Below are 16577 nucleotides of genomic sequence, written 5' to 3'. Positions count from 1 at the left end.
CAATATAGCTCGGTCATGCTTAAAGGACCTCGATTCAAAATTTCTATTTTCATTGGCATATAAGAGTCAACATGGCAGCTCAACAACAAAACGAGTATGTTAGTCTGGAAGACGTGTTGAGAGATGATTCAGTTCCAAAACTAGAATCAACAGAGCCAAATGTTGTCGAATCTGAGGAGGAAGCTCTTCTTTCCAAGAATTCAAGAAACTCTAAATTCCCTTCTTCACCATCGTTTTTCCTTGTTGATTCTTGCAGTGAGGCTATGAAGGAGAAGAAGTGATGATCTATTGATCTACGCAGAGCGCCGCGAAGAAAAAGAAGAAGATGATGATGAGTTGGAAATACTCTCTCAAGAAATGAAGATCTTTTCTTGGAAGGAAAGGATAGTTAAGTCAGCATTATTTTCTGAAGAAGATAAGTGATAATAAAAGAGATTTTTGTTTTTCGTGTGTGTAGTTTTTGGGGTAATGTGAGTATTACTTACTAACATACCTTTTTCTCAAGAAAAAAAGGGTAACCTACTGACATAGATAATTAAGGACCATATGAGTGTTCTTTTTCCTTTTTTCCCCTTTATAATTATGAGGGGAAAAAATGTCCACTTATTCGGCGTTTGATAATGCAAATGTAATTTCAAAGAGGTCACATTTTTTGAACGGTAACATATTTATATTTGAATTAAAAGGGCAGACGCAGAAAAAATTAACTGTAAGATTTTTTCACGGTCAAACATAATATATATATATATATATATAATTATACAATATAAAAACGCAAAAACTATAAAATGCATATATATTTAATACGAAGTAGTCCAAAATATATCTAATAAAAATAACATGTCATAGTTGCGGTTTTACGTCTAAAGCGGTGGCAACTGAATTCTACGTGTTCTCATCGATTGAAAACGTTGCAAGATTTTTTCATTATCAATCGTTGAAAACAAGTCCTTCTCAATGTACACAATTAAACTATCATTCATCCACTCATCTCCCATCCGATTTCGCAAGTCAGTCTTGATAGTCTTCATTGCAGAAAATGCTCTCTCAACAGAAGCAGTAGCAACAGGTAAAACCAATGCCAACTCAATAATCCGATAAACCAACGGAAAAACCAAATGCTTACCACTTTTGACCATTTCCGTAGCAACGTCTCCTAAGTTGCTTAAGGCAGTAAATTGAGGATCACATCGTACATTAGCAATAAAATTACTAAGTTGAAGTGGAAGACGTGAACAATCATTTGCAGAGAAGTCCTCGTGATATAAAGTAGCAAGACGGATTACTTGATCATCACTGAATCGAGAGAAAGAATTTCTTGGATCAATACATGATATGCATCCTAGCAACTCGGTGCTAGCTTCAGAAAATCGATTATCCATCTCTTCTATAGTTAAATCAACCACCTTGACATTGCAATCACAATAATATAAATTATGATATATATATATATATATATATATATATAGGATTGTGATCAAGATAGAACCATTCTTAAACGTAGAACAAATGTCAAACGGAGGTCGTTAGATCTTTTAATCCAATGGTGTTGATTTGCACAGCAACTTCCCATTACAACCAAAACTATTATTAATGGGTGAATGCAGAGAAGTGAAAAAATAAAGCATGCATGGACTCTTCTTCGTTTCATTCATTCTTCCATCAACATGTGAGTTTTTTCACATGTTGAGTCCGGAATGTCGTGAAAACATAGTCTAATATGTATGATTTTTAATCTTGACCGTCATTTTTTCCTCATCCAATGAATAAAATATGTAGAGTTCTAGGTTCTACACTTAAGAATGGTTCTATCTTTAACACAACCCTATATATATATATATATATATATATATATATATATATATATATATATAGAAGATATGTAGAGATTTTTAATCAGGTATTGTAATATTCCTATTCATATCTTCTATATATATATATATATATATATATATATATATAGAAGATATGAATAGGAATATTACAATACCTGATTAAAAATCTCTACATGATAATGATGCAAATTCGTGATCAACTATGCTCCATACTTCTTATAACCACGGCGTGGTACAATTTCATCCATATCAACTTGTGAAATATTATGCAATTCACAAAACGTTGTTGCTTGATCATGTATGTCTTCCCATCCATTCTCTCTAAAACTTTGCAACTGATGTTTCACACTTTGGATCAATGATATGGCTTGAATAATATTTTGATATTTCTTTTGCAATGCAATGGATAATTCATTGGTTATTCCCAATAAATGTTTCTTCAAATGCAAAGTGAAAACAAACTCATAGTTATACATCCTTTCAATCAATCCTTCAGTGGTACTTCTGTTATCACGGAGAGTAGCATCGTCACGTACAACTTCCAACACTTTCTCAACCGAAGACCACATAGAGCATAGACGAAGCAATGTAAAGTAATGTGAGCCCCAATGAGTGTCTCCAGACCTTACCAAACTAGTTTCTTGATTTTTACCTCTTCCACTTATGACTTCCCCATCATTAAGTTGTTCAACTAATATGTCATGTTGCAACTGCCTAAGTTGGTCTTTTCTCTTACAAGATGCCTCAACCATATTCACAATCATGCAGACATAGCTAAAAACATCCTTCACAACTCTAATACCCTTGGAAACTGCAACAATAATTAATTGGAGTTGATGAGAGAAACAATGAATATACATGGCATATGGATTTTCTTGCAATATTAAGGATTTCAATCCATTAAACTTACCCCTCATATTAGAAGCTCCATCGTATCCTTGCCCTCTCACTTTAGATAGAGATAAATTATGCTTCACCAATAAATCATCAATAACACATTTCAGAGTATGAGAGGAAGTGTCAGTTACATGCACGATTCCAATAAATCGTTCAATCACATATCCTTCGTTATTCACATATCTTAAAATAACTCCCATCCGCTCCTTCATTGAAACGTCTCGAGCCTCATCAACCAAAAGAGTGAAAACTTTATCTCCAATATCTTTAACTATGGCAAGTGTGACCTCTGAAGCACAAGCGTTTGCTAATTCCTTTTGAATTCGTGGTGAATTCATTTGATTGTTAGCAGGAGCATTTGCAAACAAAGTTTTGGATACATCATCATTAAGTTCACTAAACCATAGAAGCAACTCAATAAAATTAACTCGATTTGAAGAACTACTTGACTCATCATGTCCACGAAAAGATAATCCTTGCTTTAAGAGAAACCGAGTCACATTCAATGAGACTGTCAACCGAATGCGATATGCAACTTCCATCTCACGGGTATTTGACCGTAATATACTTGTCACACTGTTCCTTTGATCTTGAAAAGCTTCGAACTGAATTCTAGCATTATTATGACAACTATTCACGCCTCCAACATGATAATTGAATCTTTCTAATGCATTTTTCCAGTTGCTACAACCTGTCTTTGTAAAAGCATCATCTGATTGTCGACCCCCTTGATCTGATTTCTTGAAAATTTAGCACCAAAAGCAAAAGGTTGCATCCTTTGATACACTATACTCTAACCATGTATACCTTTTAAACCAAATATCTTGAAAACTTCTTTCTTGATTACCATATTTCTTTTTTCATACTTATGTCCAATTGATTGACAAGGGCGCCTTATTCAAGTACTCTCTTCATACTCTATCTCAAATTGAAACATCGAACTCTTCAATTGACTTGCGTTTTCCCAGATCACCAACAATATCATTCAAGTTCAACTCAACTTTTGTTCGGGGCTGATTTTCCATTGCTTCAACAATGGGTTCACTTGGAGAAGAAAATTCATCCCGACGCATTTTTTTAAAGAAGCGTTCCAACCTCTACGGTCAATCTAAGCAATAACGAGACAAGTACAATATTAGTTTATATACATAACTCCATAAGATATAAAGATACTATCAACACTCACTAATATAAACTGTATTCTATACGACAATCACAAATATTAGCTTGCAACTAACCATTGTTATAACTTTTTTAGCTTGCAACTATTCTATCAAAATTTTACAAAAACAAGAAATAGAATATAAAATTAACAACTTTAATAAACTCCTTACCTCACAATTTGTGTAGAATTTGAATATTAATTTCTCTAAAGTTTCAAATACTCAAACCCCACTTTTACAAAATGGCGTTGTTTCTGTATCGCCGCGCCGCTGTAAACTTCAAAATGAAAAAACCCTTATGTTTCTCCTTTCTAGTTTTTAAAATCTTAAAAACGTGTGTGCCAATTAAAATGTAAACTCCTTTTACTAAAATTTAATAACAAAGACGTGTTTCACTTTAAAAAGTAACGACACTTTTAGAGTACAATCTTTTTTAATAAGTTACGAACCGGTCAAAGCATTTAAAGTGGGGTCCATGTGACTTTTACTTTTATATTAATTTATGTATGATAATACTCTTCTTCTTCCTTATGCTTCTCTAACGCCATTGTTATATTTCTTCTGTGAATTTTAACTTTTCCTTTCTTTAATGTTAAGTCTCATACAATTATTCATCCAAAATAATTTGTTCTTCAGTAGCATTATTTTGGCAAGGGCTTAACATAATTTTTTAAAATTTTAAAAATTTTGAAAGTAGAAAATAAAAAAAAATTAGGTAAGGACTTCGGCCCTACCTGTTGTGGGTCCGCCCCTGTTTGTATTATACGATAGAGGACCTATTTAACACATGACACTATCACAAAAAAATGACATGTCATGAAAAGGTGACATGATCAATTGGTAATAGATAGATGCAAAATGATGGATTTTAGTAAAATAAATTATAAATTCCATAGTCTTATTTTTATCAAATGAAATCATTTTGTCTACAAGTCCAGTTTGTATTGTTTTTTTTTTGTCATGAGATTCATTATTATAGCTCATTTATATATGCACAAGTTCAAAAAAAAGACTCCATAAAATTATTAGACCGAACGTGGAAACTGTATATCAAAATCATTCCAATAATCCACTTATAAATCTTGTTTTCTTTTTGAAGCAATCTCATTTGCACAAATAATTACATACATAAAAAAATATATTGTTCGCACCATATTACTCAACTTATTGACCTAATTTATCATTTTTGGGTTCCACAACCTATCATGTATTTTTTAGTAAGTATACTAATCCATTAAATTATCATAATTTTTAAAATTCATTTTTATTCACCAAGATTTTCATAATTATTATACATTAATTTTTTTTAAATATCTAAAAAATCATAATTTCGTAGAGAGATATCGTAATATGACAATAAATACAAATAATTAAAACAAGTAAATGTTTAAGAGTTGGTTGTTTTGTTTGTTGCATCAACACGCTCCACGTGGCCCACGTAGCTAATAATGGGCCTGGGCCCAACAAGCCGCCGCTCCTCCATTCACATCACAACGGCTATGAATAACTTATTTTCCTCAAATCCAATTATTGCACGAAAAAAAAAACGATTCCGTCGCCTTAGCGGCCACCACCCTCCGGCCCGACATCATGTGAAGGAGGCGGCCACCACCCTCCGACCCGACATCATGTGAAGGAGTTCAATCAGGGTATGTAGTAGCCCGTTAAAGAGAAGGTCTTAACCCACTGGTTGCCAGAAGTCCATCTCCCAAGGCCTCATACTTGTGCCTGAGAGATGGAAGTAACTACACGACAGCAGTGGGATTCGAATCCAGACTCACTGCAACAAGATCTGCCCTTCCGTTTTCAATTATTCATATTATGGAGTGTTATGCTAATAGTACGATTATAATACCTTTTTTTATTATTTACTTTTACCCAACTTAATTGAATTAGGATTATGATGCCGTTATCCATTTAATTGTTATAATTAATCGCACACTCACAGCTCTAAATATCCTTAGAGTTGAACGACGTAAACACGGAATTTAACGCCATTTAACTAGTATTAAAAGCACATTATTTATCATAGTACAATTAAATTAATAAATAAAAATTTCCACGTGTCTGCCATGAGGGGACATGATTATAATTTCTTTCACTATTTTGATTCATGGATTTGAATAACACATTGTTTTTGGTCACACTAAAAACTTATTACTACTAATTAATGAAGATTCGGTTTAGTGATTTATAGAGGATAAAATACCAATTCCGTCAAAATCTCATGTATAGTTATTTTTTGAATTTCAAAAAAACACTACTTATAATAAACTAGTGAATGAGATTCTCTAATTAAAAAGTTAACATCTAATTCCACAATATCTAATAAATTTGTCTTCTAATACTTGAATGTGAATTAAATATCATTAGTAAGATCTAATTATCTTAATTAACCTGACACGTGGACGAGCATGTGACCCCACCAACGATCACGTGACCACCTTTGACTGCTGATCACCATTTTCCTCCATTACCGAAATTCATAACTCAGCAAGTAATAAATCACAACAACGAAAAAAAAACCATTAACTGCTTTTTCATTCTCTCTTCCCTTCTGAATCAAGCAAAATCCACATGCATTTATACATACACTATACATACAACCGCTTCGTCGCCCTCATTTCTGTTTACGCGCCGTTTTCTCCCCAACCAAAGCAGCCATAAATCTCGCAAGAAAATCCAGCTTTCTCACTCAATTACTCATCTCACATTTCAATTCGGTTCCATCCTTCTTGGATTTCTCAAATAAAAATGGGGAATTGTTTGGGGACAACGAAGAAATCGGCGGCGGAGATCGCGCCGTCGGAGCTGATGAAGCCGGCGCCGGTGATAAAGCTGTACGGGCATCCGGACAGCTTCGCGACGTCGCACGTGAGATTAGCCCTCTCGTACAAGCCGGTGACGCTACAATTCGTGCCCTCCGACGCGCAAGAAAACCCTACGATTATGTACCGGAACGGCGTCGTCACGGGCTCGGTGGAGGAGATTCTCAGGTATCTGGATGCGAAGTTCCCCGACCCGCCGGTGGCGTCGGCGGGGAGCGTGTGGGGGTGGTGCGGGGAGAAGACGCCAGCGGTGGTGTGGGTGGTGATGCTGCAGCACCGGAGCATGGTCTGGCATCTGGAGAGGATGGAGAAGTGGGCGGAGGACATGGAGGCGCGTGGGGGGAACGCGAGGGGGGATCCGTCGATGGGGAGCCCGAGGATGGAGGTGAAGAAGTTCGCCAAGAGCTACTCGCAGCTGCAGCAGGTGTTGCTCGAGCACGCGCAGATGGAGGAGAAGGTCGTGTTTCAGATCCTCGAATCCGCCGATCGAGGTAATTGGATTGGATTTCACTGTTTCTACGGATAATGTCTTCGATTTTGTCCTAAGGTACAAGTGTCTATTGCGTATGTGCAACGTTTTTTTTTTTGCAGCCTCCGTTTTTTTTTGGGGGAAACAGAATTTGATGTGAATGTGAGATCTAAGCTACAATATTTGTCAATGTCTTGTGTTTTTGTTTATATTTCGTAGTTGTATTGTCTTTGAAGGAAGTGTGCCAAATTGGTTCCTTTTGATGGGAGTAATTAGGGCATGATGTGTTGTTCATGAAGTTAAAAGAGGAGACTTTAAAGGGATGTAAAGCTCAAGTTTTATCTTTAAGTTCTTGATGACTATTTTCTTCTAGTTTGGAACTTGAAAGTTGCAAAATTTGATAAATGGTTTTACTGATTACTGATTAGAAGAATAGGCCAAAGTTGTGTGCTTAGTTCACTAGTTATGTTAAGATGCGAAAGAAGAAGTTGATTGATTAGAAGGGGGTGGAAATTCGATATCGAACACTAATTTCTTGAGGAAAATCTAGAATAATTTGAGAGGGGCTTGTGAATTGGAGCACTGCAAATTTTCTGTATAAATGGTGTCTACTAAATGTTTGCAGGAGAGGTTAGACTCAGAAATTGTGTAGTGAATATTTGCAAGAACTTCTAATGATTGCTACAAACTCAGATTCACTGCTTTGTGATGGTTGATTTGGAAATGATTTACATGTCAGTTATTTTGATGGTTCCAACATATGGTTTAGGGTTGTGCAAATCTGCGAATGAGGATCATGCAAGAGACCTGCCTATAATGAATGGTATAAAGGAGGAGATTAAGATAATTGGAGTCATGAATGCCGGGAGCCCCGACTACCAAGAAGCCCTCGGTCGCCTCTTGTCCCGGCTCAAGAAACTAAAGGTGGGTGGGTCGGATCCTCCTTCTGTGCAAAACCTTTTAGGATACATCTCACAAAATCTAAACCTGCCTGATTTATTCGTCAGGAAAACTGCAAGCAACACTTTGAAGAGGAGGAGCGCGAGCTGCTGCCACTGATGGAGGCGACGGACTTGAACAAGGTGCAGCACGAGAAAGTGCTGCAGCAGTCCTTGGACGCGATGCGTGAGACACACTCTCACCTGTTCCGTTTCTTCATGGAAGGGCTGTGCCCTCAGGATGGCATGCACTACTTTGGTTTGATCAAGAGATACCGCGACAACGTTCGAGCATCGCTTATGCTGCACATGATGGTTGAGCAGTGAAGTTGCCAATATTCTTACAAGGTAATTAAAAAGGTAGCTTTGCTGCTTTTTTTAAATCTGTTTCTCAACAGAGGGTGGTTGGTTTCCTTGCATTGCCATCAGAAGTTGAGATTGTGTCATTAGTGATTTTTTTGCTTTGGTTTGTTGAAAAGCATGATTTCCACATCCCACCAAACCTGGTTTGTATATCCATCACCAAAACTGTTTCATTGTAGAAAGTTTGGAGGATTCATATTTTTCTTGAATTAGAGTTTCTAATCTTTGTTTGATACAAGTGTATGTACATATGTATTTCAATACTATTAGACAGTTAGAGTATTAGATTCCCACACACAAACACACACATCAGAGGTCCATCTAGGTATTCTTTAGATGTTTCCTTTAACTTTTGGTCTTTTTCTTTACAGCCTCTGCTTTTTTCTTGAAGCAATGTTGCATGTTTTGAGGTGCCATGTCTTGAATTTTTATCCCATTTTCCGATCGAAATCCAATGTCTATTATGGTTTCAATCAATTATGTTTTTTTATACTATTTCACACAATTGAAATGATTAATTAATACAGTAAATATTCCATCATTGTGCAATGCCATGCGTCTAATGATTTAGTGAAGTATGAGGCCAGAATTAAAAAAAAAAAAAGTAAAAAGAGCTTTTAATTGAAGATGTATCAAATGATAAAAGAGATATTATATGGATGGACAAAAAGAGTGTATATGCTTTTCGGTGTGTGGTTCCTAATTAAAAATAATGATAACAACAACAATTCTATCAAAGGATTCATAAGGTGGTTTTCCAAGTTTCATTATTGGAAGGTTGACATTACTTTTCTTGTATAGTACTACTAATTTTAATCCAACGCCCATTTGTTATGGATAAAATTTTATATGGAAGTTCAAGCACTTCAATATAAAATTTCTCAAATCACACAAATAACTAAATTCTTGAGTAATAATAATAATATCGCAGCAAAATTTGAGTGTGTTACATAATAGACCAATGATTATTTATTAAAACAAAATATAATTTATTTTACCAAAATTACGAATTTACTTGTATTAAAATATAAAGAAGTTGGTGGATTGAAAACCCAAAAGAAAGTTGGCGTTTTAGGCCCACAGACCACCATGTTGATTGTTTCATGCCCATCTTCTCAAACATTCAACACTATAAAAATTCACTAGGATCAATTCACATTAACATTAATTAATTTGTAGTAACACTGATGGAGTACGTACTAAACAAGCCCAATAGCAGTGACGGCCCATCAGCCAAGCCCAAGGAAGAGTATCAGTTCGGCATTACCAAAGAGTTCGGCCCCAGCCTACGGCTCGGTAAAAGCCGACCAATCAAGCTCTACTCTCAGATCGGCAAAAGCTGCTCGGCAATAGTTCAGCAGTTCGGTCTCAGTATTCGACCGAACTGGAAGATAGTCCACATGCAGGATAGTGGACCAAGTACAGAGATAGTGGACTCATGCAGGATCTCATGCAAGATAGTGGACCCATGCAGGATCTCCATGACCTCCACGACATCCACAACCATCATTAGTGGTGATGCAAGCCACGATCTTAGTTCAATGTATAAATAGAACTTAGATCAGATAGAAAAGGGTTAAGTTCTAAGGAAGTTCTCTAGAGATCAAAGATCAAATAGCAAGTCTGTATTGTAAGCTGTAGAAAACAGATCAAGCAATACAACTCTGCCCTCTTTTCTTCCCGTGGACGTAGATTTACCTCAGTAAATCGAACCACGTAAATCTTTGTGTCGTGATCTGTATTTTCCTGCATTCATCACCATCAAAAATTCGCCAAACCATCACTGGCGCCGTCTGTGGGAAACAGAGAACCAAATTTGTGATAAAGCGAATTTTTGACCCTTTTTCCACCCCAAAAAAATGCATACCAGATCACACACTACCCGTAATACTGTTCGTGAAAACCATGAGGAAGCTAGTCCAGCCCGCAGGTCCGGAAAACAGCCTCGGGAGACATCTACTTCCAGTTTTCACGATGAAGGAACAAGCCGCTCAAAAGGTCCACACACCGAGTCTTCCCAGCAGCCTGATTTGAATGAGGCTGTCAAGCTGTTCTTGGCTGAGAAGCAGGATGAGTTCTTAGCCTTCCTGCAAAAAAGCCAAGAGCCAAAGACGAAAACGGTGGATTCTCCTTCCTCATCCAGACATGAAAGTCACTACCGCAGTAGTGCCGTGTCTTCCAGGAAGAAGAATCCTCAACCCCGACATGTTCCTGTTCCTCCTCGGTACCGGAATCACAGGAGATCTCCATCTCCTCCATATCGAAGAGATGTCGGGTTCGCCATGTACGGAGCATTGAAGACTCCGTTCTCGGACGATATCACCCGAACTCCCCTTCCACAGAACTACCGAACTCCGTCGATGACTTATGACGGGTTGGTGGATCCTCATGACTTCCTGGGACGCTATCAGTATAATATGGCGAACCAGGGTCTCAATGAGGTCCATATGTGCAAGCTGTTCCCCGAGCTGCTTATCGGGAACGCGAGAAGGTGGTTCGATAGCCTCCCCCAAGGCAGCATTAGATCTTACCGAGATCTAATGGATGCTTTCCACAGGAGGTTCTTTCAGAAAGCGGAAGCCCGGATCACTTCGGCTCAGCTGCTTTCTATACGTCAAGGTCGCGACGAAAAGATCAGCGACTTCATGACGAGATTCCACAAGGAATGCCTACTAGTAGATGATCTCAACGATCTACTTGTCATTTCGGCATTCCAAAATGGAATCCTGCCCGGAGCTCTCTACAGAAAGCTCGTGGAATGCAGTCCGCAAACAGCTCAACAGATGTGGGAAATTGCGGACCAGTTTTCTCGTGCCGATGAGGCAGACCGTCGAAAACGGTCTTTAGACAGCTCGTCTAGAGAAGACAAAAAGAAGCCCGGTCATAGCGATCAGAGGCATCCTCGCCGAACACCTTCCCCACTAAAGGAGGGATAGCGGTCATCCGAGGTGATCAAAAAAGAGCAAGAGTTTGCAGATTGCGCTTAAAAGTGCCGAGCAATCAGCTCGGCACCATCAAGCATAGCAATCACAGCAGCCGGAGTCAGAGGCAGGCGAAATGACCGAAGTCACACCGGAGCCGAACTCGATGGTGTACGGCACTGAAGCCGTGATTCCGGTTGAGATCGGCGTACCCAGTCCCCGAACTCTAAATTTCTCCTCAGAAATGAATGGTGACGGACTGAGAGCCGAACTAGATCTTGCCGAAGAAAGAAGAGAATTGGCCTGCATAAAAGCAGCCAAGTACAAGGAGCAAGTAGCCCGGTATTATAACCAAAGGGTGAAAAAGCTGCAATTTCAAGTGGGAGATCTCGTCTTGAGAAACAACGAAGTAAGCCGAGCAGAAAAGCTGGGCGAACTCGAACCCACATGGGAAGGTCCATATCGGGTGTCAGAAGTCCTCGGCAAAGGGTCTTACAAATTGACTCACATGTCAGGAGCACAAGTACCCCGAACATGGTACGTTTCCAACCTCAAAAAGTTCCATTTGTAAGAGACAGTCCGGTCTGTCAGTCTTGTGTCTAGTTCGGTCCTAAGGCTATGTGCGTTTTTGTCTCTATGTGCTTTTTATTTGTCTAGGTGTGTTTTGTCTGTCTATGTGCGTGTCGTCTCTTACAAATGTTGCTGAGGTATCTTGTTCTTCGAAGGCTGATCCCCTTTTTAGAACATATATAAGCCTACGATTGTGAGTCCAAGCTTCTAAAGAGGATACAAGACCACAATTCGGCTTAAGAAACAAGCAGTTCGTCTGAAACGAACTGCAACAATAAGCCAACGATTGTGAGTCCAAGCTTCTGAAGAAGATACAAGACCACAATTCGGCTTAAAAAACAAGCAGTCCGTCTGAAACGAACTGCAACAAATGGATAGTCCGATCCACGCGATAAAACTCGCCGAATTAGGACAAGGGAAAGTCCGATCCAAGCGATAAAACTCGCCAAATTAAGACACAAGCTTAGTCCGGTCAAAGATGTTTATTTCATCAGACCAAAGACGAGTCCGGTCAAAGATGTTTATTTCATCAGACCAAAGACGAGTCCGGTCAAAGATGTTTATTTCATCAGACCAAGGACCAAGTCCGGTCAAAGAAGTTTATTTCATAAGACCAAGGACCAAGTCCGGTCAAAGAAGTTTACTTCATAAGACCGAGGACAAGTACGATGAAATTTTTTCGCTGAGCTGTTAATACGCAGTGTTAGAAGCGAAATGAAAATTTCATATATTAAATCTTGTTCGGCATACAACTCCGCTACTCTACAAAATGGCGTTACGCTATTACAAAGGACTATTCTACTGTCCAGAGTTGCTGAAGTTGAGCCACCTATTCACAAAATCCTCGTGAAGCTGAGTTCGGGCGTTCCAGGCAGCTGCAGAATAAGCAGGTCGACGAGATGCTCTAATCGACCTGCCACCTCTTCTCTGAGCCCGGGAAGCCCTAGCACCTCGGCGGCGAAGAGTCTCTTCACGAAGCATTTGTTGATCTTGCTCACTCATAATCACAGCTCCTCTACGAACTTCAGTCCGTTCTCGTCTTGACGTTTCCGGTTGCTCCTGAGTCCGTTCTCGTCTTGACGTTTCCGGCTGTTCCTGAGTTCGTTGCTGACTTGGAGTAGGGTCTTGAGCAAGTGAATCAGGGGTTTGAGCTGGAGCGCGACCATCTGTTGGCGGGAAATGCCTAAGGAATCTCTCGATTGGAGGACGCCGGGAAAGAATGATGTCGTACCGAGAAGCCCAGCGCCGCAATGATGTCACGACTTGTTGGCAAGCCGAGCTCTCCAGCGCATTGTTCCTCCGGAGTACGTGATATTCCTCCCACAGTTCGTCAACTCGTTCCTGAACTTCAGAGATGGTCATTCCCCCGCGCCTGCAGATGAAATCCTCATACGCAGTCCTCTCAGCGACGGCGGTATTCAGCTCGGCCTCCAGATCTTTCTTTTCGGACTCTAAGTCCTTATTGTCGGCCTCCAGCTTCACTGAACGAGCCAAGAGTTCGTCATTCTTCACCTGGTCAGCTATGGCTCTTTTCTCAGCTTCGTCTAAAGCCGAAGAGTACAGCCGCTTCCAGTGAAGTACCTCCAGCTCCTTAAGAGTTCAGAATATAGAGAAGCTATGTCAGTTCGGCATTTCAGATTACTGAGCAGGTAGTAAACCACAACAGGAGTAAAAGAGAGTACGAAAGGCTATACGAAGACACAAGAGCAGAAAGAAGAATTTTTTCATTCATAAGAAAAAATTTTTTCTACACAAGGGCTTCAAGGCCGTTTTACAAGAAGGAAGAAACTAAACTAAGAGAAGGGAGACGAAATCATACTCCGCTAGCTTCGTCTCCGCCTTCTCGGTGAGGTTCAGCTTCCTTCTCCTTGTCTGCTTCAGCTTCAGCCTCGGCCTCCCTGCTCTCCCCAGCCTGTTCGGCGCCACCGTAGCCGATCTGCTGCGCCTCCTGCTCGGCCTGCTCATCGCCGGTCTGCCGCTCATGCTGCTCGGTCTCACCCTCTCCATGGAAAATTGGAGCGGGTGAAACTGACCCTATGGAGGCAAAGATAGCCTCCATGTTCTCATCGCGGTCAGCTCGGCAACTACGAACTTGGTCTGCAGAAAGCAGGACCGAGGACGAAGCAAGCTCCTCAAGCACCGGCAGACTCTGAAGCCGAGTTGCTTGGCCGTACAGCGGCAGGATGACTTCGGGACCCTGCTCGGCTTTATCGGTCATCAGTTTCAGCAGATCACCGACAAAGGCTGAAAATTGGTTGCTCAGAAAGAGTTTCTCCGCGAAAGCACGGAGAACCTCCCCTTGGGCAACCACGGCGGCAGCATCCCTCCGTTTTGTCTGCTCTCGCTGAATGACGAGCTGGTTTTTGGCAAACTGAGCTTCATCCTGGGCCGAAATCCTAGCAGCTCTGGCTTTCTCAAAGTTTGCCTCAGCCTGCTCGGCCCGGTGACAAGCAGCCGCCAACTTCCTCTGCATCTCAGCATAGTCGTTGGACGCTTTGGAGAGTTCGACGGCGACGAGCTTGGAGAGCATATCGTTCCTCTGAAAATGGAAAAAACAAAAAGTCAACAGAGGGGCCACAAAAAATACAGGAAAAAAGCAAGGCCAGAAAATCAAGAAGAGAATTCACCTCGGCGAAGTCCGTGGGCCATAAAAAGGGCTCACAGATATGTTCCGAAGGAGGCGCCAAGACCACGTCTTTCTCTGGCGCTCTCGGGGGCTTCTGGGTCTTCCCCTTCCTACTTGCCGAAGTCGACTCCGGCTTCTTTGGATCCGAAGAGGTCTTTTGCCTCTTCGGATTCTTCTCGGCATCAGGCGCCGAGCTGGTAGCCTTCTCTTTCTCCGGCTCCTTAAGCTCGGAGGATTTGCGGCTCATCTTATTCAGCATGTACACTGCCAAAAAGCAAGAAAGCAAGGTTAGTTTTCGCCGCTAAAGCAGTAAAGCATAAAAAAGAAATCCTCACCCTCAGTTTCTTCGTCCGAAGACGAGATATTGAACACGAGGTCGCCCTTGACGAGCTCAGTTTCCGAGTACTGTTTCCTAATCATAGGAATCTTATTGAGCTCGCCCTCGAGCTCGGCCAACGGTTCTAACCGAGGATGAGGAATCACGGACTTCGGCCCTCTCCAGGGAAAGCCCGGAGCCGCTGTCCTATTATAAAAAAAGAAGCGGTTTTGCCATTTCGGCCATTTGGTTTTGCAGAAGGCCCTAAAAGGCTGTAAAGGGATCAGGTAAAACCAAGATCCCTTCCTCTTAAACTGGAAAAAATTAAGGATTGCCCTCAGAGACAGATCCTTATCTAGCCTACGCAGTTCGGCAGCAAAGGCCGATAAGTGCCTCCAAGAATTCGGAGTCACCTGACCTAAAGGGAGTTGAAAGAAATCAAGAAGCTCTACAAAAGGTGGGGGAAGAGGGAAACGAAGCCCACATTCTAAGCAGGCTTCGTAAACGGTGGCATAACCCTCCGGCGGGTCGTTAGCCCTATGATCATCGTCGGGAACCACCGCCTTCCCCCCGGGAAGAAGATATTTTTCGTGTAGAGATATCACGGTGTCCTTATTCAAGACGCTGTGAAAGTATTCTACAGTCTTCTCCCCGGACTCTTTCCGGCTAGAAGACCCCTTACCCCCTTTCCTACCGCTACCTAACTCAGAAGAAGAAGAAGAAGACATGGTTCTTACTCTTTGCAAAATCTGAAGAAATTCTGAAGAAATTCTTGAAAGCGGAAGGAAATTTTTACGCGAAGGAGATAGAGTGCAGAAGAAGCTATAGCAAAAGTGTTCAACTGATGAAGAAAGGACGTATTTATCAGATTCGGAGAAGATTTCAAAATCATCGCACCGTTTCGAATCCCACCTTTTCAGGATTCAACGGCCGGATTTTACTGTCGCATTTAATGCAGTCACGCGCAAGGCACGTCCCCTGACGTCAGCCTCCCCCGTACCTTTATCCAGAATGACGAAGTGACTCGCTTCGCCGAAGTGATTCACTTCGCTTTTCGGGGGGGGGGTAGTGATGGAGTACGTACTAAACAAGCCCAATAGCAGTGACGGCCCATCAGCCAAGCCCAAGGAAGAGTATCAGTTCGGCATTACCAAAGAGTTCGGCCCCAGCCTACGGCTCGGTAAAAGCCGACCAATCAAGCTCTACTCTCAGATCGGCAAAAGCTGCTCGGCAATAGTTCAGCAGTTCGGTCTCAGTATTCGACCGAACTGGAAGATAGTCCACATGCAGGATAGTGGACCAAGTACAGAGATAGTGGACTCATGCAGGATCTCATGCAAGATAGTGGACCCATGCAGGATCTCCATGACCTCCACGACATCCACAACCATCATTAGTGGTGATGCAAGCCACGATCTTAGTTCAATGTATAAATAGAACTTAGATCAGATAGAAAAGGGTTAAGTTCTAAGGAAGTTCTCTAGAGATCAAAGATCAAATAGCAAGTCTGTATTGTAAGCTGTAGAAAACAGATCAAGCAATACAACTCTGCCCTCTTTTCTTCCCGTGGACGTAGATTTACCTCAGTAAATCGAACCACGTAAATCTTTGTGTCGTGATCTGTATTTTCCTGCATTCATCACCATCAAAA

General features: G+C 40.9%; 3 protein-coding genes across 3 annotated transcripts; 1 reads left to right on the top strand and 2 right to left on the bottom strand.

Annotated features, from left to right (window-relative positions):
- Positions 1-863: 863 nt before the first annotated feature.
- LOC121744650 lies at positions 864-1382 on the bottom strand. Its single transcript, XM_042138244.1, has one exon. The coding sequence runs from the start codon at positions 1380-1382 to the stop codon at positions 864-866; it is 519 nt and encodes a 172-aa protein (XP_041994178.1).
- Positions 1383-2035: 653 nt separating this feature from the next.
- Positions 2036-3274, bottom strand: LOC121744649 (zinc finger MYM-type protein 1-like). The gene is made up of 2 exons (XM_042138243.1): positions 2746-3274; positions 2036-2646 (listed from the first exon to the last, which is right to left on the bottom strand). The coding sequence occupies exons 1-2, from the start codon at positions 3272-3274 to the stop codon at positions 2036-2038; spliced, it is 1140 nt and encodes a 379-aa protein (XP_041994177.1).
- A 3127-nt stretch (positions 3275-6401) lies between these two features.
- LOC121745584 lies at positions 6402-8883 on the top strand. Its single transcript, XM_042139540.1, has 3 exons — positions 6402-7214; positions 7962-8116; positions 8200-8883. Exons 1-3 carry the CDS (start codon positions 6650-6652, stop codon positions 8455-8457), a joined length of 978 nt encoding a protein of 325 aa, XP_041995474.1. The 5' UTR covers positions 6402-6649; the 3' UTR covers positions 8458-8883.
- The last annotated feature ends 7694 nt before the right edge of the window (positions 8884-16577 follow it).

Source organism: Salvia splendens, chromosome 8 (assembly GCF_004379255.2).
Source record: "Salvia splendens isolate huo1 chromosome 8, SspV2, whole genome shotgun sequence".
NCBI lineage: Eukaryota > Viridiplantae > Streptophyta > Magnoliopsida > Lamiales > Lamiaceae > Salvia > Salvia splendens.
The sequence above is the reverse complement of the archived record's forward strand: the minus strand, read 5'-3'. Positions and strand labels throughout refer to the sequence as shown.